This window comes from Cupressus sempervirens, chromosome 7, assembly GCF_028749045.1.
Source record: "Cupressus sempervirens isolate cs-2001-9-10 chromosome 7, ASM2874904v1, whole genome shotgun sequence".
Classification (NCBI taxonomy): domain Eukaryota; kingdom Viridiplantae; phylum Streptophyta; class Pinopsida; order Cupressales; family Cupressaceae; genus Cupressus; species Cupressus sempervirens.
Genome location: NC_143124.1, coordinates 928791989 through 928818104, shown reverse-complemented (window position 1 = coordinate 928818104; position 26116 = coordinate 928791989). Strand labels below are relative to the sequence as shown.

The window sequence follows — 26116 nt, the reverse complement described above, 5'->3', positions numbered from 1 at the left end:
GGAACCTGAACACTGATGTCTTCATCCAAGATCATTGGAGGCTCATACAACTTCAGATTCTCAACATTGACAACTGAGTAAATTTGCATGTATGGAGGCAGATTAAGGCGAAAAGCATTAGTACCGATCTTTTCCAAGATCTCAAAAGGACCATACCTGATAGCTTTGAGCTTCCTTCCTTCACCTTGCATTCTTTCCTTGCTGATATGTAACCAAACTCTGTCACCAACTTGGAATTGGTGATCAATGCGATGCTTATCATGGCGAGCCTTGTATTTTGCTTGGCTCTGCTCTAATTGTGCTTCTACTGCCTGATGGATTGCTTGGACCTTCTGGATGAACTTTAAAGCCTTTTCTGCATCATGGCGTCCATCTACAACATCGTCCTTCCCAAAAGCAAAATCCATTGGTGTCTTAGGCAAGTAACCGAAGCAAGTCTCAAAAGGAGACCTCTTTGTAGAAGAGTGTGCCGCATGGTTGTAAGCATGTTGCACATAATGAAGACTTTCATCCCACAACTTAGGATGTTTGCTGCAGTAGCCTCTAAGTAGATGCACAATTGTCCTGTTCACTACCTCTGTCTGTCCGTCGGTCTGCGGATGGAAGGCTGTACTCTTCTTCAGCTTGGTGTCCATGAGTCCCCATAAAGATGACCAAAATTCCCCTAAGAATCGAGAATCTCGATCCGATACTATAGAAGTGGGTAACCCAAAATGAACCCATACATTTTGAAAGTACAAATGAGCAATCAGTTCAGCAGTAACTTGCTTTTTACAAGACATTAAAATACACATTTTGCTGAACCGATCAACTACTACATACAAATAATCATGACCCTTCCTAGACATAGGTAAACGTCCCACAAAGTCCATAGACACACTTTCCCATGGACGAGATGGTACAGGTAATGCTGTGTACAAACCTAATTTCCTATTACTTGGTTTACTGGTTGCACACATTACACATCCTTTTATATACTTGGTGACAATTTCCTGCATACGAGGCCAGTAACAATATTTTTGCAATTGAGCTAATGTCTTACTTACCCCGAAATGTCCTGCAATCAAAGAGGTATGTGCTTCCCGGATTACATGTGCTTGTTCATCTTTAGGAATGCATAGTTTTCCCAAGTGGTACAACAAATTATCCTGCACATAGTAATCTTTCTCTTCTACATGTTTACCCTGGATTAAAGCTGCATAGATATCCTTAAAGTTCTCATCATTAGCATATTGTTCCTGAAAACTTTCATGAACCATAGAACTATTCTGAAGGATTATCAAGGCATTCTTGATAGGAGGCCTAGAGAGCATATCTGCTACTTTATTATGGGAACCCTTCTTATACTTAATCACCAAATGAAACTGTTGTAGAAAACCCATCCACCTAAAGTGCCTACTTTGTTGCAACTTAGATTGTGAGTGCAAATATTGTAGTGGTTGGTGATCAGTGTGGATTACAGTTTCCTTCCCCATTAAGTAATGTTTCCATTTTTTAACACTCTGAACTAAAGCATAAAGTTCTTTATCATAAGTAGGATAGTTACTTACTGCTCCTGAAAAAGTTTCAGAGTGGTAGCAGACTGGTTTACCTCCTTGCATGAGTACAGCTCCCATGGCAAACCCACTCGCATTTGTTTCGATCTCAAATGGTTGATGTAAATCTGGTAAAGCCAAAACTGGTGCAGTGCTCAACTTTTCTTTTAAAGTGTCGAAAGCCTTCTGTTGCGGACCTCCCCACTGAAAAGTTGCCTTAGTACTGGTTAATGCATGTAATGGTGATGCAATGTAAGAGAAGTTTGCAATGAACTTCCTCCAGTACTGAACTGCACCTAAGAAACTCCTGATTTCTGTAACTGTACTTGGCTTAGGCCATTTTACAATACATTCGACCTTCGCAGGGTCTACTTTCAGTTGACCATTCCCTACGACATAGCCTAAGTACACTAAGGATGTCTTTGCAAATTCGCATTTTGACATCTTTACATATAGTTTTTCTTTTCTTAGTATTTCAAATACTTTCTTTACATGAATTACATGATCATCCCAAGACTTACTGAATACAAGAATATCATCTAAATAGACTATGACAAAATCATCAATAAAAGGACGAAAGACATCATTCATGACTCTCATGAACGTAGCTGGTGCATTACAAAGCCCGAATGGCATAACCAACCACTCATAAAGTCCTTGTTTTGTCTTAAAAGCAGTTTTCCAAATATCGCTTTCTGCAATTCTTATTTGATGATATCCGCTACGTAAGTCTAGCTTAGTGAAATAAATTGCATGTTTCAACTGATCAAGTAAATCATCAATTCTAGGAAGAGGGTACCTGTTCTTTACCGTTATCTTGTTCAAAGCCCTATAGTCAATGCACATTCTCCAAGTCCCATCTTTCTTTGGAACCAACACAATAGGAGAACCACAAGGAGAAGTACTAGGACGGATAACTCCTTTCTCGACTAGCTCCTGAACCTGCTTCTTGATCTCTTCATTTTGCAAGACTGATAAGCGGTACATGCCAATATTAGGAAGTGGCGCATCTGGCTGCAACTGGATCTCATGTTGTATCTCTCTTTTAGGAGGCAATCCCTTTGGTTCTTGAAACAAGTCATCGTAAGCAGAAACAACTTTGACCATTTCAGCCTTATGTTTTGGATCACATCCCTTAAATGCCTCAGATATTTCATCTTCTTTGGCTTTTACAATCATCAACACAAAATTCTTACTAGAGTTGACTAACCTTTTCATTTGACCAGCATTAACTAGGGCCAGATTAGTCTTTGTTTTATGTGCCCGTACAATGTATTCAATCTTATCTTTATAAAGATGATACTTATTTTCCCCCCTATAGAAGATAGCCTGTCGATCATACAAATAGGGACTCCCAAGTACAAGACCACAAATATCTAAAGGGACTACATCAGCTTCTACCTCATCTACAAAGTTTGCAGTGATAGCAAATCTTAACTTGCATTGTTTAGTTACCTGTAATTGTGCATCATTGCAAACCCATCCAAGAGGATATGGTTTTGGATGAGGTGTTGTAGTCAAATTAAGCTTTTTAACAACTTCCTCAGATATCAAATTAACTTGAGAACCCGTATCAAATAATGTATCGACCTTAGTATGCTTGATAACAACTCGGATGTGAAATAATTCATTCCTTTGCTTATCATTCTTAGGAGAAGATTCTTTACTTGTACTTGCACTTATACTAGCAGAATTTGTAGCTGATGAAAGAGATATACCTTTTCCTTTACCTTGAATCCCGGTAGCAACAATCTTTGTCTCATCTCCGGAGTCAGATCCAAGATCCTGTTGAATTACAGCAGCAGTCTTTTGTTTTCCTTTGTTTCCACCATATCGCTTTGGCCTCTTTTCAGGATGTAGCTTCCAGCACTTAGAATCATCATGCCCTTCTTTCTTGCAATGTGAGCATGTGGGTTTCTCACCCTCTTTCTTTATTGTAGCCGTCTTTTTACCCTTTCCTTTGCCTTTGGACTTTTCCTCAGACTTAGATGGATTTTTATCAGACTTATCAATGAAAGTACCCTTACCCCTTGATTCTAAATGTGTTGCCTGGACACATACTTCATCCAAATTACAAGGATTTAGGACGAGAATAGAATGCCTTAGGTAAGAATGAAGACCACCTATATACTTGAGTAAGGTGTCCTGGGTATACAATGGGACATTTAATGAAATAGCCTTTTTGCGAAATTCATGGGTGTAATCCTGGACAGACTGACCTTTCCCTTGCCTAAAATGTTGCCAGTTCATCATTAACTGTTGCATATGGCCTAGGGGGTAGAATTGCTTTTTTAAAGCAGTAACAAATTCTGACCAAGACAAACTAAACTTACCATGTTGTGAAGTTTCATCCCGAGACCTACTCTCCCACCAAGTTAGGGCTACACCCCCTAAACGAAGAGTGGCTAACTGAATTCTGTCAACATCATCTACAAGGTTTTGAACTCTACAGTAGACTTCTACTTGCTGAATCCAGTCATCTAGTTTCTCGGCATTTAACTCCCCACAATATTTTGGTAAGTCAAACTTTACATCCAACTTAATTCGAGGCTTATGTCCTCCTTTGAAAATATTAGAAGACTCAGAATGGGTAGAAGAAGGAGAAGAGGGGGAAGAAGGAGAAGAGGGAGAAGAAGGAGAAGATGGAGGTGTCTTTGGTGGATCACGATCAGCTCCTTTCTTTTTCCCTTTGTCCTTTCGAGCTGCACGTCTTTGCATCTTCTCTTCTCTTTCTCGTACCAAAACCTCTACCATTGTTTGCAAATTCTGAAGAGTCTTCTGAATACTCTTATCTTGAGAAGCTTGTCCACCTTCGTCTGCCATTTGTGATGATGGTTTAGTCCTTCGTTTTCCAATCTCAGGATTGTATTCCTCAAGCTTTCCTTCGCCTTTCTCAATCCTGGATCTTGTTAACATTCAAAACTGCAATACTAGTCCAACAAAAGCTCTGATACCAAATTTGATCTGATTAGGATCTAGGACTATTACAGAGGAATGCTAACTAATTACATAAAGTTAATTTAAACCTTTAATGAATCAAATTAACATAATTGAAATAAGAGAACAACAAGATTAAGCTGATAAAAGAGAAATTGAGGGAAAGAAGACGCAAACAATTTGATCTTGGAGTTCATCCATATGGACTACATCTCCGGGTCCTGCTCCAATAGGGGGACCGATCCGATTAACTCCAATATCAGGTACAATTGTTTACAAAATCACTCCTTTCAAGTACAACAGCATAACGCTATTCCAAAGTACAGGACTGATCACATCTCCCTTACTCTCAGCACTTGGACGTTCTCTCCACTTTCTGAATGCCTTATAGCCTCCTAACCCCCCCATTTTATACACAAAATTAGCCAAAATAAGGCTATAACAAAATGATATAAATATAGGACCCTTAACTGATCCATATTCGATTATCCCCCTTTAGCCATTTTTTAAATTTGGCTTTATGGCAATTTAAGGGTAACAAATTAACTATATACCTTATTTAACATAAGGCTGGCGGGTTAGATAAAGGATAATTAAAAACTGCGCTAAATATATGTTAAAGCACCAAAATAGCGCATTGGCAGTTGAATATTTTAAAAAAGGCGCCGGTCGGGGGTTCCAACCCCGCCGGCGGCTTCCTTTCTCTCCAATTTTCGGCGGGAAGGGGTTATATAAAAATTGCGCTTTATATATTTCAAACGCAACGAATGCTCCAACGGTCATCGGCGGAGTCTTAGGACTAGGAGGTCACAGGTTCGACCCCCCCCCAACCATTCACTTATATTTTTTTGAATGGCATTTTTAAAATTTTTTTTAAAATATTTATATTTAATGCCACACCACCTTGGACTTCAATCGAGCGCCATTTTCACATACGATCTCCGTTTTTGACAAAACGAACATCGTTGGAGAGCTCTTGACGAGACCTTCAATTTGATGCCGAATTTGACTAAATTTGGAGAGTTTGATTTTTTTTTCTTTTTAATAGCCTCTGTACCTGAATTTGACCAACCTTTGACTGGTCGTAACTTTTGTGTACGGACTCCTTTCTCACCCGTTCAAATTGCGTTGGGTCCAAAATTTCAAGGAGTTTAATCTGATGCTGATTGTTGGAGTTTTGGAGATACTTCAATTTTGACAAAAGTATCCCTCGGATCAACCAAAGAGGCAACTAAATCACATACAAATAAAGGAGAGAGAATCGATGAATTCTTACTTCCTAAGCATTCAGCCTAAGAGAAGAACTTGCAAGTATAGGAACCATCATTAATGACATGGAACTAACATTGATGACTATAGATGGATTACCAGATTCATGGGCAACATTTGCACAAGAAGTGAGTGCTAGAGATAATCTTCTTGACTTCAATAGACTTAAGGGAGATTGTCCTTACGAAGAACCCAAAAAACTTAAGAAAGGAGGAAAATTAAAAATGGAAGATGAAGAACTTCATGTTCTTAATACAAATTACTATAAAGGCAAGAAGAAGCACTTCAAGAAGAAAAGGGATAATCAAAAGAATGACAAACCTAAGAAAGATCTATCCAAAATAAAATGCTTTAAAAGCAAAAAGTTTGGACACTATAGATCTAATTGCCCTGAGAATTCTAAACAACAAGTGAACTATACAAACATTACTAGGGAAGAAGATAACTATGATCCTGAGAATTCTGTATTGTATTTAGCACTATCAAATGAAGTCTCAAGTAAAGCATAGGTGATTGATAGTGGATCATCTTAACATATTACAAGATACAAAGAAGCACTAGACTTTATATCAGAAAAGGTTAATGGTGAAGTCACCATCGGTGATAATTCAGCACATTTCATCAAAGGAATTGAAAATTGCACCTTGAAACTAAAATCAGGTAGTACTTTTCTTCTCAAAGGAGTACTCTATGTACCAGGAATAAAAAGGAATCTAGTCTCGGTTACAACACTTGAAGATGATGGACATAATGTTGCATTCATGTATAGTAAAGTCATAACCTGGGCTAAGAACTCATTTAAGAAAGCAAAATTGATTGGTCAAAGAAAAGGGTATTTGTATGAATTAAATTCAGAACCTAGTCGACCTATTCAAGCCTTAATTCATGAAGCTGCGGATATAAAAGAAATATGGCTCAGAAGGTTAGGACATCTAAATTTCTAAACCTTATCAACTATGGAGAAGATGCTTATTGGTTTATCTAAACTAAATAAAGATCACTCAAGCATATGCAAAGGATGCGCTCTAGATAGGAACACCAAAAGTCCATTTCATGACAGCACTAGAAAAACTAACAATGTTTTGAAATTAATCCACTCAGATTTGTGTGCACCTATGCATGTTCCTTCTCTTGGAGGATTCTGGTATTATATACTTTTTATAGATGACTTCTCTAGGAAAACTTGGATTTACTTCTTAAAATACAAAGAATCAGAAGAAGTCCTCAAGAGATTTAAAGAATTTAAAACCTTAACTAAAAACTTATTAGGACATAAAATTAAAACTCTTAGGACTGATAATGGAGGAGAATACACCTTAGATTTGTTTAAAAGGTTTTGTAAACAAACAAGAATTAAGAGGGAGTATACCGTTCCTGATAACCCACAACAAAATGGTGTAGCAAAAAGGAAGAATAGAACAACTATAGAAGTTGCAAGAGCTATGATATTTGATCAAAATCTAGAATATTATCTTTGGGCAAAAGCCTCTTGTACTGCTGTCTATATTCAAAACAAAAGTCCTCACTCCTACCTCAGAGATAAAACTCCTAAAAAAGTCTTTACTAAAGTTAAACCCAATATAAGTCATCTTAGGAATTTTGGGTGCCTAGTATATATACATGTTCCAAAAGAAAAGAGAACTAAGTTAGAACCCTCTAGGAGGAAAGGTATTTGTGTAGGGTATAGTGAAACATCTAAATCATATAGAATTTTCAAACCTGGTCAAAAAAATATTGAACTTAGTAAGGATGTAATTTTTGAAGAAGATTTAGCATTCAAAAGAGCCCTAAGTTCTGAAGAACCCTTTCCATTACCTAGTTCTAAAAGAAATACTAAATCTGACTCTCAGAGCGAGAACACTGAAGAAATTAATCTTGAAGAAACTCAAAATTCTAAGAAAAGACCATTTTGGGCCATTAAAGATAGTAGAGGAAGCACAAGACTTCACTACGCCATCCAAAACAATCAGAGAAAGCAAAAGACCCAAAAGATTTTCTAGTTATACAACAAACATGAATGATTTATCTAAATTGAAACCAACCACTGCTTCAAATGTTATTAAACATACAGCTTGGAAGGATGCTATGACGGAAGAATACCAATCCATTATAAAGAATGATGTTTGGGAAATTGTTCCTAGACCTGAAGGAAAATATGTTGTCTTTTCCAAGTGGATATTTAAAATAAAGCATGTTGCTGACGATAGCATTGAAAAATATAAAGCCAAATTTGTAGCCAAGGGTTTCTCTCAAAAAGAAGGGATTGATTATGAAGAAACATTTGCCTCTGTTGCTAGGTATTGAAAGGGATGGAAAGCACATCAAATGGATGTAAAACTAGCATTCTTGAATAGAAAGATTACAGAAGAGGTATATTTGGAGCAACCGGAAGGATTTGAAACTCATGATCCTAAAGTTTTTGTTTGCAAGCTCAAAAAAGCTCTCTATGGGCTTAAACAAGTTCCAAGGGCTTGGTATGAAAGAATTGATACGTATCTCACTAGCTTAGGATTCTCCAAAAATGAAGCCGATCCAAATCTATATTATAAAAGAGATAAAGACGATATGGTATTTTTGATTCTGTATATTGATGATTTACTAATAACAAGTGATGATCATCTCATAGATCAATGCAAGAAAGATCTAATTAGAGAATTCGAGATGAAAGATTTGGGACTCCTTCATTACTTCCTAGGACTAGAAGTACAGCAAAACTGAAAGCATTATACTTAATCAAGGGAAGTATACATTAGATATCTTGAAAAGATTTGGAATGTGGAACTACAAGTCTATGTCTTCTTCAATGGAGACTAATCTGCATAAACTTAAAGAAGTAGCAACAAAATCACCTTCCATAGATTCTACTCTCTATAGACAGATGATTGGGTCCCTTATGTACTTGGTAAATACAAGACTTGATATTTGCTATGCTATTAACGTCATAAGTTAGTTTATGTGTGTGCCAAAGGAGATTCACCTAGTTGTAGACAAATACATTATGAGATACTTACAAGGCACTCTTAACCTTGGGCTCAAATATGAGAAAGTTGATTTGGATTTACATGGATTCACAGACTCAGATTGGGGTGGAAGTGTTAAGGATAGAAAAAGTACTTCAGGATGTTCCAATTTAGGATCAGCAATGATACTTGGATATGCAGAAAACAATGTTCAGTAGGCACAAAGTTCCACAAAAGCCAAATACATTGCAGCAGCAATGGTCTCTCAGGAAACAGTTTGGCTTAGAAAGTTACTTATGGGATTATTTGGTCAAGCCATGAATCCTACAATTATTCATTGTGATAATCAGAGTTTCATCAAGCTTTCGGTGAATCCATTTTTCCATGACAGGTCCAAGCATATCAAAATCCCTTACCATTATGTAAGAGATATGGTAGACAGGAATACTGTAAAATTAGAATATACTTGCACTGCAGATCAAACAGCAGATATTCTCACCAAACCTCTCTCTCAAGTGAAGATAGATCACTTCAGGAAAAGACTTGGTATGGTTGAATTGTAATTCATTTGTATTCTTTAAATTATTAATAAAATAATTTTATTGTCAGGCTATTGATTGTTATGGGCTTCACCATTTGTATTCATAATTTTAGAGGTGACGATCTCTGAGATAATGAACACTTGTATGAACAACATTATGAGAGATGATGATCTCTTAGATAATGTGCTAAACAGTAGAGTTCTACTATAAGATCTACATAAGTTCAAGATCACATTGTGATGTAGACATTGCTATGTTTATAAGTCACATTTTAGATAATTTTATTATTCAACGGAGTTTATCTTGTGTTCTGGTAGATCTTAACTCGGGATCATGTTGTGATATAGAAATACCAGTACCTATGATTCACAACTTGGAATGAAGAATTTAATAGTTCTCCGGATTTATCCTGTATATTGTATTCTTCGGAGTATTGTTATCACTAGTATCAGTGATATGTCATATCATAGGTTTAGTAATATGCCATAGTATCATGTGTATATGACACCACATACTCTAAAGATTCAGATAGATATAGAGTATCAATCTATGCTTATTCATCTTAATTGATATACATACATATTGTACATACATTCCTTGGTGGAATGATTGGCTATTTGGCACATATCACAAAATTGTTTCTTTGGGCAAGAGCCCTTAGCGTCACCTTCTCTATAGACTGTACACCACAAGTCCCGTTCGTCAATTTAGTTAGAGTTGCTTTCCATTGTTTTGAACTCTTTGATCCAAAGTAACGAGACTTGGACCCGGCTCAAACTCGACAAGGGTAACTCGACTCATGACCCGACTTGGACTCGCTTGTGACTCAGTAGTGACTCGGCAAAGTGATAAAACCCTTCAAATTTAGAGATTTTTTTGAATTTAAATTAATTCCATGCACCCATTATTGAATAAAGATTAAAGACACAATAACATCATAAAATAGAAGGTAATTTCATCACATAAATAACATACATTGATTACATAACTACAAAGGCCAAAAAATTACAAATCAGTCGAGTCACCTAGCCGAGTCAGCCGAGTCAGACGAGCTAACTCAATTGACCTGCCAAGCCAGGGTCACGAGTCATTTTGACCCAGCTGAGGTAACGTGACTCGCTGACTCGGACGACTCGCCCGACTCGCAATTAATCTCATTACTATGCTTTGATTACGTGAAGCATATCTTTTAGGAGATCTTGAATTTTCTTGTTTGAATCCTCACTGCTACTCTCTAAAGGAATCATCGTCGTCGGCATCAGATGATTTTCTTTTCTTTTTTTTTGTTGTTTTACTCTTGCTTTCCAAATCCATTGATTGTAAGCATCGTCGAACAATGCCAATAGCACTATCTTAATTTTTCTTCAAAGAGCAGGCTTCAGGCCCTCAATAAACCATCGTTTCTTCAATCCCTCTACTAGTGGGCTCTCCATTTTTTCCACAATTTCATTCTCATCTCTGAATAGTTGAAACTCTTTGAAAACCCTTAGAGGGTTTACAGTGTATTTTTGTGGGCCTCTGCCAAGTTTTGGAGTGGGTGTTGGCTTCGACTTTCCTTTCTGCATATTTTCATGTATTAGGTTGCAGTTTTATGCTTTGTTTGGATATGGCAAATAGTGTTGATTCAGGTTCAACCCATGGCCAGCAACTCCTTACTTATCAGAGGTTATGTAATGGGATTTCCAAGCTAGAAATAGACAATTTACAGTTGAGAGAGCAGGTTACCTCCCTAACTGACACCATTTCTGAACATAAGAGTGTTACAACCTCCAATACAGCTTGGTTCCAACGTTTCTCAAATACTTTCACCACTGAGACAACAGGCTTGCAAACCAATATCAGCTCCATTGTTGCACAACTGGAGGGACTTGATGTCATCAAAGAACAACAATCTGTCATAGCAGCTAAGCACTCCTCTCTTATATCTAAAACCAAACTGAAAGTCAAGTCATGGGCCTCTCTTTGTAGTAGCACAGATTCTACACCTTTGGCCAGTATTGACAAAATGGTACAAGGTAAGATTGAGGATGAGAGGGTGAAACAGGTTTGTGAGCTGAACCTGCGAGTTTGTGGACTTCCCTCTACTCATGATCCTCTCGCAGCTAGACACTCTTTCCTTTGGAATCAACTTGGTCTTACTGACATCACATTGGATAGGTGTTGGATTGGACATGGTGACGTCCTATTTATCAGATTTTTTTCACTTGCAAATAGGTTTCAAGCTCTCTGTGCTAAGAGGAAGTGATTTTCTCTTCCTTCCAAGATCTTCTTAGATGAAGACCTCACGAAGGCTCAGGTTGCAAATCTCAAACATGCTCGCGGTATTGTTGCAGAGGCAAGGCGGGCTAGTAAATGGGCAGTTACCAGGAATCTGGAAGCAATTATTAGAGATTTCCTCCCCTAGTAGTTGGGAAGAGAGGTAGGCCCCCAAGGCCAAATGACGGTCCCACCAGCAATCAAACAGGAGGGAGAACCCCACTTGCTCCCTTCTTGTTAACTGTTGGAACAGTAATGGGTCTTTAAGGTCATTACCTGGTCTTCTATATGATGTTGTGGGATCCGCAAATATTCTTGTCATAACTGAGACACATGAGAGTCATGTGTGTCCTCTTCCAGGTGTTACTGGTTTTCAATGGTTATCTATTTGTAGAGAGGAGGTTCGTGTTTCTGATGGGATATGGGGCTCAGGTGGTGAAGCTTGTTTGAAGGAGGATATTTTCAACAGCACTTCTATTGTACACTCAGACACGTTTGCTAAATTTATGTGAGTCCGCATTGATTGTAAATGTCACCGTCAGAGAGATCTTTATTTGGCTGCTTGCTACTTTCCACCGGCTTCCTCTCACTATGCTATTCATGGTACCGATGACGGAGACCCTTTTATCGACCTTTGCGAGGCTATCTCTCAGTTTGCTGCTCTAGAGGACATTATTATTGTCAAGGATTTCAATGCGAGAACCAGAGCACTCCAAACTCCACTTTATAATCGCAGTTCAGATTCCATATGCTCCATTGAGATTGATCCAAATTCTTTAGGGCTTTAGAGGTATTCTGACGATGTTCTTGGGTCGTTATCCGTGTATGGTAGACATTTGCTGTGACTTTGTGAGTCTTCTAGCTTTGTGATCTTGAACGGTCTTTCCTGCTTCCCTGGATCTGAGTTCTTCACTTGTTGGCCTCATTGTGGTGGTGCCAGTGTCCTTGATTATGTTCTTGCCTATCCCTCCTTCATCCCTTGCATTCGCAGTTTCACCATCTCGTGCCTTCCTCTAGTGGACCATGCTCTCCTCACTATTCATTTTCGCCTCTCCTCTCTTCTTTTGCCCCCTCTCATATCGCCTCATCCTTCATTTGTCTCTGCTCGCTCGCCCATTGCCTTTCGTTTTTTCGATGGTGATTGTGAGCTTTTTTTCCGCTCATCTTTCGAGACTCCTCAACCCTTCATACTTCTCAGACTCGTGCGAGGCCGCCTCCACATTTGACTTGCTTGCACCGGCTATCCTTAAGTCTATCACCCTTTCCATTCCTCATCATCCTTCTTTGCCCCTCCGCAGCAAACATTGTAAGACCTGCCCTATGAACTAGTGGTTCAATTCAAACTGCAAATCTTTCCATCGTTATACATGTTCTACTTTTGAGGCTCACTCCATTGACTTTGCCAGCATTCGCTCGTCTTATCTCCACTTTCTTCAGAGTAAGAAACGTTACTTTGCCGCTTCTAAGTGCAAATTCCTTTGCTTCTTACTAATCTGCAATCTCCAGCTCTTTTGGCGCACTCTTTTCCCCCATTGTTCTCCTCCACTGTGCACCCTCAACTTTTGCTCTCTTACCTTGCACACCATGGCTCTTTATGACATTCATGGGCAGCCTTCCATCCACCCCTCTTCACCTCCTTTCGCTCGCCTTTTCACCCCTTCTCACATTTATGAGGCTATCAAATCCATGAAATGTAGTAGAGCTACTGATGAGGAGGGTTTCCAGGCTAAGCTTTTCAAGTTCAGTACCTCAATTTTGAGCCCCTATGTCTCTATTCTTTTCAATAGAGTGATTCAAGCTGGGTTTTCGACCTCCTGGTCTAGGCATCTGCTTTATCTTATTCACAAGACCGGCCCTATCTCTGATCTGGGGAACTACAGAACCATCATGATTGGGCACACTTTTGCCAAACTGTATGCAACAGCCCTTAATGCTATGCTATCCGCGAAGCTAGACAGTAAAGGTTATAGGGCTGGAGGGTTGGCTGGCTTTCAGGCAAATGATCAGACTATGGATCACATCTTCACCCTACGGGCTATTATTGAGGAGGCCAAACACAGATCGAAGAAGGTCTATTGTTGCTTTGTTGACTTTCACAAAGCTTTTGATTTTGTTCCTAGGGTGGCTCTGTTTGAATTGACTTCTCCTCGGCAAGTTTTCAACCCATGAAGTCCGTTTTCCACCAAAGGCAATTGTAAAGGAAAGGAAACAAGGAGGTGGGCCCCTTTCAACTTTCGTAGTCCTTATAAACTTCTCTGAACCCAAAGGAAGTATTAACTCAAGGAATAAAGTTTTAAAGAAAGCTTGGGCAGAGAGATGAAAATCGTCTTCTCCTCAGCGGGTTTTCAACCCATGAGGACGATTTCCGCATTCAAAAGAAAATCAACTTTGTAAGTGGATTGGACCCACAAATTGTACACAAAACATCTTAAGATGATAATGGAAACAATCTGACTATTACGAGAAAGGTCTACTCAGCAAAATTCGACTAGGCGGATATTTCCTTACGAAGTACTCTATTCATAATATTTCGAAACTTAAAGGGAAACGGGAAAGTAAGTATGAAAGAATGGAAAGTTACTGTTGGGCCAATGGAAACAGTAAAAAGACACCCAAATATCCGTTAGAGCTCCCGCATTTACTGTTTCAACGGATTTATCCTTTAATTCATTCGTGTGGCGCGAATCCTAAATATCAACGGATGAATTGAGACTCCTATATAGATGGAAACATAACAGTTATTCAAACTACCGCTTTTTCTTGAATTGTTATTCTATTAAATTGCACAACTTTTTCAAACAACCTGTAATTGCGAATTCAATATTCGGTTCTTCTTCTAGATTCGAAATTTCAATTCATTTCATTACTAGATAGAATGGTAACCAAGTTTGCAAGTTTTGATAGACTGAATAGAATCAAGTCCACATTGCAGAATTTCACGGATACCTCACTCCGTTTTTATGATATGCAAGACTTCCAAAAGACGCTGAAACCGGAGCTGATTCATCCCATAACTGAAAAGCTCTGGGGATGCGGGCTAGTGGAAGTAGTTGGTTTCTCGATGGTAGTCCAAGCTCCAGAATTGATTTATGAATGCATAAATCATTATAATCCGGATACCAAATAGATTGTGTTACCAGATGATACAGTATTGATCTCCATTAATAGGCAAACTGTGGTGAATTGCCTCCAAGTTTCAGAACAGGAGGAGTTTTCGGATTTGACAATGGGAGGAGCAGTTTCTAAGTTCTCCGCAAAGAAGATGGTTTGGAGGAAGGAGATTATGCAATCCTAGTTTCAAAAGCCACAGAGCGCCAAAAGTAAGGTCCCCAAAACTCTATTTGGTACTAATCTCAAACCCGAGATTGTAGACATTCTGGTTCTCCTACACAGACTAAAAGGTGAGGTAGAAGCTCTAAATTTCGTTGAACAATATTTCTTTCTGGTACAAGTTATTTGTTTAGATACGCAATATATTGATTGGGCCCATGAGGCAAGTGAAAATCTTTCCAATGCTCTCAGCACTGCGAAGTTCTACAACACTTTCTATATGTCTTCCTTTCTGATTTACATGCTAACATCTCTACAGTTATGGCCAGGCCTGCCAAGGATAGAGAATTTTCCTGATGATGTGGAGTGTTATGAGTTCTATCCATGTTTGTAATTGCAAAATAGTTATGCGGAGTATGTCAAAGTTAATAATGCATTCACTATGAGAACTTGTAGGGAGCTCCAAGGATGCCCAGAGAGGAGATTCAGCCCGGAAGCAATGGCGGTTATTAGCCAGTTCGGAAGTTATTTTATCCAGTTCTCATCTTTCTCGTATTTGAGCCTTGCAACTTTTGATGGATTTCCCTTCAGGCTGCCTAGATATCTGAGCAACATGATCGTGCTGATAGAGATCGTGAGACAGGCGATCCAAGTGAACATGTTGAGTGAGAGCTTGAAGAAGGGATATGAGTTTCCTATGAAAGTAGCAGCTTTTAGTTGCGAGTCCCAATCTGATGCAAAGAATATGCCTAAAGTGTTCAAGATGCGGTACAAGTTGAAGATGTATGAGGTCTTGAGACCTATGTTTGATCCAAATGGATATGCTAAGGAGGTGTTGCAAATTGGGAGTGTGATCAAACACATTACCATTGTTGAGGATTATTAGGCGGATTGTAGAGATGAATTTGAAAGTCGAGATCGTGCTTTCGCCAAGCTCACAGTGGAGCAAATAAAAACATACAATATCAATTTTGATGTTGAAGGACTACAGGATGATGGGCAACATATGTATAATAATACATATCTGACTAAGTTAAGAAACACTCCTTTCAGTTCGGAGCCTTACAAGGATGTTGAGGAAGACTTGGATATTATGATGGCCCGAATCATCAAAAGAATTGGAAAGTGGGTCGAATGGACTACTGCAAGGAGGAGTAGAAGTAAAAGCACGTCAGCTCGAGCTTCTCCAGCAACTGCAGTTCCTTCCTCCTCTCAAGGTGGCACAACAAGTGTAACCTTGGCTATTACTCAAGGACCAGCTCAACCATCAGGGGGAGGTGACCAACCTCTAGACAAGAACATCCCCATAGCTAAGACTTGTCATGATGGATCCCTCCTAGTTATTGAAACCCAAACCGAGGCTGAGAAGAAGAAGACGGAGGAGCCAAAAGATGGTGTCGTCAGCCCAGTTCCCTCTCCTCATGCTACCCCAGTGTCCTCTCCTCATGTCACTCCAGTTCCCTCACCTCATCATAGTCCAATTCTGCAAGTAAGTGCTACACTTCTGCAACCAAGTAGCTCCCCAATGCAGATAGTGGATTTGGGAGATGGGAAGAGCAGTAGTAGTGAATCTACTGAATCAGATATGAGGCAACTAAGAAAACCTCAAAGGTGGAGAAAGGCTAGAGCTCTTCCAAGTTCATTTCTCAGGCCCCAAAGAATCCTTTCTCTTCAACTGCGATGGCAATCACTCCAATCAAGAAGAAGAAGTTTAACATAGACTCACTTGGGATGGCCTCCAAGGTGATAGGCACAGATTCTTGGTTGGAGGACACTTTGGAGAAGAAGAGGAAGAGGAAGGATGAAGGTGCTCCAAAAAGGGATGCCTTATCTCTTGCAATTCGCTCTGGGTCTGCTTTGAGTAAGGTCAAGAAGCAAAAGACCTTGTCTATTCTTGGACAAGATCCTGAAATTGGGCACCTAACAATGGAGATTGCAAAGCCCACAAAGGATGGACGAATGGAAGATATGACTGCAGGTGATTTCACTCTGCACTGAGTGGATCTTGGAGAGGCTAGACACGGCACCAAGATTGGCTTGTGGAAGTCAACCAATTAAGTAATTGAAGGACAACTAGAAAGCCTCAAGTTGTCAAAGGTGAGGATGAAGGCGAAGATAGAGGAACTGAATAGATTTATTAGACAACTGGTCACTCCACTGGCAAGTATCTCTGGAATGTCAGTAACAAGTAATCTCACTGCTGCCGAGGTTCAAGCCCTTATCTCCTAGCTTCAAGAAGATAGGCACTTTGGTCAAATTGGTAAGGACAAGACTGGAAAGCTCAAATTGGAAAGAGTTTTTATTATAGAACAAATTGGCAATGTTATCTTGAGATTAGAAACAGAGAAGGATAACATCTCAGCAAATAGAAATACTTTGGCTGGAGAAAGAGTGAAGAGTGATGAATGTATCTCTCTTCTGAAGATGATTATTCAAATGAAGGCAAAGGAAGCCGTCAAAGCAAAGATCTTGCCAAAGGGAGATCAACCTCTGTTCGAATGGCTTCGAAGCATGCAGTTCAAATCAGAAATGATCCTGCTAGCAGAGAAAGGACTTAAGGAAACAGAGGAGAAGGTAAAGAAGGACCAAGACAGAAGTTTTGAACTCATGAGGGGGTTGCACAGCAAATAGAAATACTTTGGCCGGAGAAAGAGTGAAGAGTGATGAATGTATCTCTCTTCTGAAGAAGATTATTCAAATGAAGGCAAAGGAAGCCGTCAAAGCAAAGATCTTGCCAAAGGGAGATGAACCTCTGTTCGAATGGCTTCAAAGCATGCAATTCAAATCAGAAATGATCCTGCTAGCAGAGAAAGGACTTAAGGAAACAGAGAAGGTAAAGAAGGACCAAGACAGAAGTTTTGAACTCATGAGGGGGCTGCATACAGATTCACAGTCTAGCGACCAAGGGGAAAGGCTCATTGGAATAACCATCATGCAGGAGAATTTCTCCAAATTCATAGATAGTCTAACAAATATATCCTCCAGTAATCAAAACAGAGTTGCAGAACTCCAAAAACTCAGCGGATGCATACATGTGGCCACGGAGGAATTGCAAGATCGATTGAATGTTGTGAAGGAGTTAGCCAAGGAGCATTCTAAGTGGCTCTTGAGATACACCAATATACACGTGCCTAGGCACGAAGAGCTAATCCTAATCATTGTTGCTACTAGGGCATATAAGGCAAAAGTTGAAAAGGGAAAGAAGGCGAAGTGATTCATATTACGCCTCTCTTATTTTCTAATGTAATCATTGTAATACAACAAATTGGTTTCTTGCCATTTGTCATTCTTTTGAGGAGATGAACCGATTGAACTTCTATTGTAACGGTCATCTCAGAATCCTATATGTATAAAACTGAAAGATTAATAAAAGGTCGGCTAATTTTTTGTGTGAAGTACTTGATGTTGCGGAGTCAATTGAATGGTATTTTGTATCAATTATTCTCTGTTCCATTTCTATTAGTTGTTAATTACATGTTTTCTCTTAAATCTAAGTAGAAGCAAGGAACGAATGGAGTTTCATTTCCCTGTTTCGAAGTAGTAAATGGATGTGATTAGTATCATGGCCTGTTCAAAGAGAAACCTCTTGGATGTATTTCCCTTCAATTAATCTTTCTTTCTCTGTAGTTTAGATTCTAGTTGAGTCAGATGGTATTAGTTGTTATGCCATTTTCAGTCATTAAGCTTTGTGAGTTCATAAGATGTGTGGGTTCATTAACTTAACCAATTTTTCAGAAATTACTTCTTCCCTGAGTTAGATCCTATTCAGGCCTGGCTCGGTTTTACCTCTCTTGTTCTCAGGTCAAGAACACACCCCATATAAGTTTTAGGAACAAAACATAATTCATTGCAAATCTATAACAGGGAGTTGTACCTGCTAATTCAGAGAAAAGTTAGCCTTTTGAAGCAACTTTTCAACTGTTAGCAATCAAATATTGTTCATAATTTGGACATTTAAGAGTCAGAATCAAAAAGAACAATCTATTTACCAACAGTATGCACAAGCTTCTTCTTTGTTGGGTTCAATTGGGATTGACATTGACTGTCTCCCCCCTTTTTAGTTCTCAATGGATGCCCCTACTCATCTTCTCCCCTCTTGGCAAGAGTTGAATGAGCATGTTCGACTTGTCATCTATAGCTGTTACATTGCTACTACCTAGGTTAACCCTTCTGGCAGGTTACGCCCGTAGATGTCCTTTTATGCGGAGCACTTTTTGGAGATTTCTGATGGGATTTTTGTCCGTCCTAGCTACTTTTCTCGGCAATGATCTCACGCCTTGCAGATCTCATTAGGTTCTTTCAGAGTTGGTTCTCACCATTTTCGGGCTGAAACTCATCATCATATTGATAAAGGGGAGCGGATCTATTTGCTTTGTACTTTAGGGGAGGTGGAGACTAAGACTCATTTCCATTTTCGATGCCCTTTATACTACGAGATCAAAGGGAGATTCTTCTGTCTGTTCCAGGACTGCTTCTCTGTCTATGACTTCTTCAGGTACTATGATCAGCAATGTCTTGCACTTTATCTTTATGAGGCCACTATGGTTCGTGATAGCACGAACCAATCACTACTTCCACACTGGCACTCATCTACTCAGCTCATTACTGCCTTCTTTACACCATTATCTCCTTTACATGGTGTGAAAAGACCTTCTAGCTCCATTAGATCTACCGGGCTTTCTAGATGTGTCAAATCTCATTCTGATTATTTGTACCAGCAACACTCCTCTATGAGTGGCCAGATATAGTACAGTGCGTCTACACATCGGCATGTGTATCATTCAGTGACTGATTTCTTTTCACCTAAGAAAGACTCCTAGTCTCTCTTAGCATTCTCTCTATCTCTTTATTTGTTATTGTTGCTTTGGTTTTGTCATTTGTTTTCAGACACCTTTGTGTGTTCCTGTTGGTGTTAGCCTCAATATTCTAATCTTTCAGTCCCATAGACCTCTTTATGGTCTTTTTTTGGACATTAATATCATTATCTTATCTTATCTTAGGTTCGCCCATGTGGCTAACTTTGTTTTATTGGCATCATAAAACTAGTCAATGGCTACTCCCCTCAAGGTTGTTGGAAATTGCTTTACCTCGTCATCTTGATCTGTCAACCCATTGGTTGTCTAGATCGTCTCACATGTTTTGCAATGTCGCACGAGATCTCTTTCCTATCACTCGTGAACTTGGGTAGTTTTTCCTTCTGCCCCTCCATGGTGGCTACTGTAAGTACTAGTTGTGTTGGTATGGTCAAATTGTGTTGGTACCGTCGAACTTAGTGGCCTGGAATTGGCAGTTTTTTGTACCCCTTCACGTGGTGTCCCTGAACTACTGGGAGTGTCTAAACTTGGTAGGCTGCTCCGATCCATGTGCCCCTTTATCACTTCAATACTCATGGCAGCGATGGTATTCTCTACCCTCGACTTTTTCTCTCTCCCTCCTTCGGGCCTCCCTTGCCTCCATACCTGGAGTTAAGGTCAAGTTTCCAAGTAAACTTCTTGTTTCTTCAATGAAATCCTCCTCACTATTCTACTCTTCGCCATAGCAAAATTCCTCACCATGTTACTTACCTACAGCCTCACCTTCACCGACCACTTCCTTTGGTCGTCCTTCTACAATCCTTTGGAACCTTTGCTTTCTTTTGGCTTGTTGCTTCAATAATATCGCTTTTCGAGTAGCCTCCCACTCCTATTTCCTTTTTCGTATTTCTATTCTTATTTAATTGATTCAACATAAATATTTCTCTTATTCATCCCCAAGAAAGCAACAACAAATGATATATTTTAAAGAACACTTTGATTCATTTAATTTTGTCCCCAATTCATGTCACTTAGGACATAATCATAACAGCATGTTCTCTTTATTCATTCTCCCTTCAGGTTCACTTCATATCTCCTTTGAGACAAGATTTATTTTCTCAATTGCGGCGATGACGTTTCTCCCTTTCACGATAGAAATTCTCAAGGACTTGTTTTTGGTTATCGCAGTTGATTTCTTCCCTCCGATTCTAGAGTGCTAGAATTGTCTATGTGAACAACCGTGGGAAACATCACATCAATCAATCAATAGTGGGACTTATTCCAAGCGCACTCCAGTCAAGTTCTTTGGGGATCCCTTTTCGTGCAGCTTCTCTTCGCATGTGGGTCTCAATAGGTGCCTGTAGTATGGAGATAAAGTTTGAAGTTAATTCTTGTTCTCCTTTGAACAACTCGAGATTCTCGACCTCTTAATTGCTCTCACCATAATTTACTAGTTGTCCCATGGCATCCCCTTCGTCATTCAATCCTTACTTCTCAGAATCTTTAAAAGGCAAAGGCGCCAAATGTTTACTTTCTATAGTAAACTAGTTTGATACATGCTACCACAATAAGTATAACACTGAAGCAAATGCAAAAGTTTCAAGAAACCACAAGTATATATTCCATCAATGCTCCTCAAGTACATCAATATCACAAGGCAATAGAATGCTAATGCTGAAGATGAAGATGATCTTCTCGTTTACGGAAAAGTGTATATAAACTACCCAAATGGTTGCGACTCAATCGTCACATCACAAAAGATTGTTCTTCGGTTACTAACAACATGTTTAACCATTTCTGACAATAATATAATTCTATTGACAGTCTCAAAATGGACTCAAAGAAGGTAAAGATCATCCTAGAATGGCCTACCCCAAGGTCTGCTACTGAGGTAAGGTCTTTCCATAGTTTGACTAGGTTTTTATAAGTTACATTAGAAACTTCAAAAGTATATGTGCACCCACAACTGAGAAAATGAGGGGGGCTAGAAAAGAGTTCAAGTGGACTACGAGAGTTGTAAGGAGTTTTGACTTGCTGAAGCAGAAGGTGACAAAGAGACTTGTGCTAACACTCCTTGATTTCAACAAGATGTTCTAGGTGGATTGTGATGTCAGTGGTAGTACCTTTGAAGTTCTATTGAACCAAGAGGGTAAGCCTATAGCATATTTTAGTGAGAATTTAAATGATGCAAAAAAGAATTATTTTGTTTATGACCAAGAGTTCTATGCAATAGTTCAAGTATTAAAGAAATGGAGACATTATCTATTGCCAAAAGAATATATTTTGTATATTGATCATCAAGCATTACAATGCCTAAATAGCCAAGGTAAATTAAATCAGAGGCACTTGAAATGGGTAGAGTTGTTGAAGAGCTATACATTTTTCTTGAAGCACAAAAGTGGATGATCTAATAGGGTTGAAGATGCCTCAAGTAGGAGGCAAATATTACAGACAAAAATGTAGATTGAGGTGGTTGGGTTTAGTGAACTCAAGGCTCTATACCCTAAGGATCTTGAATTTGCAAAGGCTTGGAAGGCTTGCAAGGAATCTTTTACTCTTGATAGGACAAGGTGGGTAGACTACATGATCCAAGATGGTATGTTATTGAAAGCGAGTCAATTTGACATTCTGAGGAGTTCCATGCAGAAGAATTTGATCAAAGAGAAACATAGTGAAGGAATGGTAGGACACTTTGGTCGAGATAAAACCATTGGCATTGCCATTGTCATTGTCAATGAACATCATTGTTGGCCTCAGTTGTCACAAGATGTGAATTTGTGCAGAGTTGTCAAGTGTGTTAAACAGCTAAAGGAGTCGGTCAAAATATAGGACTCTATCAACTATTGCTTGTTCCATCAAGGCTCTGGGAAGATATCAGTATGGATTTTATTTCTAGTTTTTCAAGAACACAAAGGGGTAATGATTCAGTATTTGTGGTGGTTGACAAATTTTTGAAGATGGCTATTTCATTCCTTGCCGCAAGACCCTTGATGCAGTTCACATTGCAGATTTGTTCTTCAAAGAAGTGGCGAGGCTACATGGTCTTCCAAAGAGTATACTTTCAGACCGCAATACTAAGTTTGTTGGGTTTTCTTGGAGAGCCTTGTGGAAGAAATTGAAGACAAGGTATCTAAAGTTGAAGACAAAGTATCAAAAGTTGAAGTTTAGTTCTACACATTACCCACAAACAAATGGGCACACTAAAGTAGTGAATAGAAGCCTAGGTTTGCTAAGGTGCTTAGTCGGCAATAATCCCAAAGGACACGACTTGATTCTACCACAGGTACAATTTTCTTACAATAATTATGTGAATATAAGTACTGGTAGGTCACCACTCCATATTGTGCATGGAGGTAGTCCAAGGACTGCACCAGAATTGAGAAAGATGGATCAAGGAAGCAAGATTAATGTTGAGGTAGAGAACTTTGCTAAACATGTCAAGAGCCTACATGAGGAAGTGTGTGAGCATATCACCAGAATGAACATGCACTATAAGACTAAGGCATATCGAAAGAGGACACATAAGGAGTTCCAAGTAAGGGATCAGATTGTGGTGTACCTAAGAAAAGAGTGGTTGCCAATGAGCACCTACAACAAGCTAAAGATGAAGAAATTTGGTCCCTACAATATTTTGAAAAAACATGATGCAAGGAATGCATATGAGGTAGAGTTGCCAAATGGAATCCACATTTTTCATATTTTCAACATTGCTAATTCAACAGAGTATCGACAAGGTGGTATAGAGGAGGAATGAATACTTGAGCAAATTCCAATTCCTACCTCTTAGAATGAGGAGATTGAAGAAGTCTTGGATAGCCACGTGGGAAGGAGTACTAGAAACAGGCAATATATGGAGTAACTAGTGAAGTGGAAAGGACGACCTATGGAAGTCTCAACCTGGCTATCTAAGGCGGAGGTCGACCGTTTCGATTTTCCTCAAATAACTGAGATGTGATTTCCTCAAACAACTGAGAAGTGACAAGGTCACTTCTCAAAATTACCCAGGGTGTCTGATGCAGGAGCATCCACCAGTGTTAGGGCAATCCTGTATCACCCAAAAAAATGTCTAGTGATAATTTATGGTTGATGTGTTTGCATTTTTGGATACCCATGTGGGCAAATTAAAGATTCTAACTCTCAAATTTCTATTGTTGGCACATGTGAGGATTTCTTGAAAAATGTGAAATGTAGGAAAACAACTTATTTTGTTAGAGGGCCATAATTATTAATTAGAAGGTGTGAGTTTGAGGGAAGGTTGTGATTGAAATTTTAAGCACTCTAGAAAAAGAATCAAGCCAATGTTTCACCATTTGAAAGTTATTGCAGTTTTAAGTTGCCTGAAGACCTCCTAAAAACACTTCGGAGTCAAATTTTTGGCACTAAACGGCCTCATACGGCACCAAAAAATATGGGATGGTCATAGGTTGTTCAAAGGACTATAGAGCACTCAAAGAGCTTTTTGACAATGTAAACAATTCGACAATTGGAGTCCCGAATCAAAAGTTATGCTTCTCAAAAGTTGGACCACTTTTTCTAGAACCTTCTGTTTTTGCACCAACTTCTAATTTGAATTCCAGAATCTCTGTTTTGGCACTGGCCTCTAAATTCCAAAATGTTATCTTTTTGCCCTAATCCTGAAATAGGCTACTTAAGGCCCAGCCTTGAGGTGAAAAGGCAGTTTTTTGTGGAGTTTGGAAGAAGCTGTTGTGAGAAGGATTTCTCTCAAGAATCTAGCCCACAGGGCATGTAGTTGGGTCTATTTAGACTGTAGTGCATGTGATAACTTTTATTTCAGATAATAGCAATTTCCTTTTCTGTTGTGTTCGTTTTTTGTCTCGAGTTGTGCCCTCATCAAATATTATTTCATTTTAGAACTCACACTGAATTTATAGTCTGGCCAATTTGAAGATCATATTCTTTTCTCCTGCTAAAGCCCTCCAAATCAAAGACAACTACAAACACAAACCATATTGACTTCCATGCTATGCCCCATGGAGGCTTAAGGTCTTCATGTTTTCATTTTTACACATTTACTAATAGCTAGTGGCCTCTAAAGAATCTATGAAAATTCAATGTATCTCAATGGCTGCTCAATGTTACCAAGAACTTCTGTGCCAACATCAGTTGTGAACATACAAAATCATATTAACAATTGAAAAGTGCTTTACTAAAACATTTTACAAACAATACAAAAGATCAAAGTTCAAAAGAAGAACGGGGTTTATCATTAAACAAGGAATCATATAGAGAGAAGCCACACCTTACGTCTTTCTTGTCTAACTCCTATGCTCATCATTTTAACAATTGAAGCACTTCGAACACGAAAAATCATCTCAGTCAATCCACCCCGTTGATTGCTGTGTTTCTTAAGAATATAATCTGTCCCTGCAATCAATAAATATGATGCAAAATCAGAGTGTAATGCAACCCCAGTAGGAATTGAAGATTCAAAAATAAAATTAAAATGTGGTACATTTTTTCCTTCTAATTTCAATCATTTCGTTGCAACGTTTGCAATACGGATAGCGATTTATGAATTATGCTAAGTCATGATGATGTTCAAAGGCAATCATCATAAAATCATAATTGTTGTCAGTTAACTAACATATCAGGATTCTACACAAGAATGAGATTTTGTAGTCAATTTTCATTGAAATCAATCAAATTCAATAGAAAAAACTTTTGTACTCATTTATGGACTCATTGGATGCATCTTGTTATTAACTTCATAAAAAATGTATTTCTGATGAATTTAAGAAAAGATTTAAGTTGTCCAGATTCGCCAAAATTTTCTAAGTTTTTGGTGAGTCATATTTTTGGGGCTTGCCAAGTTTTTGTGGAGTCTGAGTTTTTTAACTATGGGTTTTGAAGAAGTCACAATTTATATCTAAAATGGTTGTATTACTTTAGAGCTTCATTTCCTAAATGTTAAGAATGTGATATCTTGTTTGAGGCAGAAAATTACTTGTAAAGTATACCACTCACATGAATGAGGTAACGTTATTACTCTCTCTTGGTAACTATTTTGGAATTAAATAAGGCTACCATACCAATTTTAAATTGGCACTGTTCCTTTTGGAGATGCAATTACCTAGTGTTTGTAGTATCACCTAAGACAGCTATATCATTCAAGAAGCCCACAGCTTTGGAGTTTGTGTAATATTTAAGTTCTTATAGGATATTGTTACTTTCTGGTTGATTCTTTCAATATTGTTTCTGCAAATAATTATCAGTATTTCAGATAAGTTAAATATCGTTTTGCACCAAAAATATTACAAGTTTGGAAGTCACTACTTGCTTTATAAGTTCCAAAATTGATTATTGTTTTATAAGTTTGGATGGCCATGCCACTTCAACACCAGAAAAATCATCTAATTTTCAGCATTATTATTTCTAAGACAAAATCTATGGTTCTCTGCCAAATTTGGTATCTATATTTACTTTAAAAGACTTGCTGCCACAAATGATTATATTTCTTCAAGATTTTTGTAATAATTATTATACTAAGTTGTTGATTTGCCACCACCAAATTATCTGTGGTTCTCTACCAAATT

At 38.6% G+C, this 26116-nt stretch overlaps 1 protein-coding gene across 1 annotated transcript in view; it reads right to left on the bottom strand.

Moving 5' to 3' along the window:
• Positions 1-26116, bottom strand: part of LOC149550607 (uncharacterized) — a 291830-nt gene that overhangs the window by 241398 nt on the left and 24316 nt on the right. The window contains exon 2 of the mRNA XM_089793598.1: positions 24823-24947. Within this exon, the coding sequence (XP_089649724.1) occupies positions 24823-24947 (125 nt within the window). The remainder of the gene's footprint in view (positions 1-24822; positions 24948-26116) is intronic.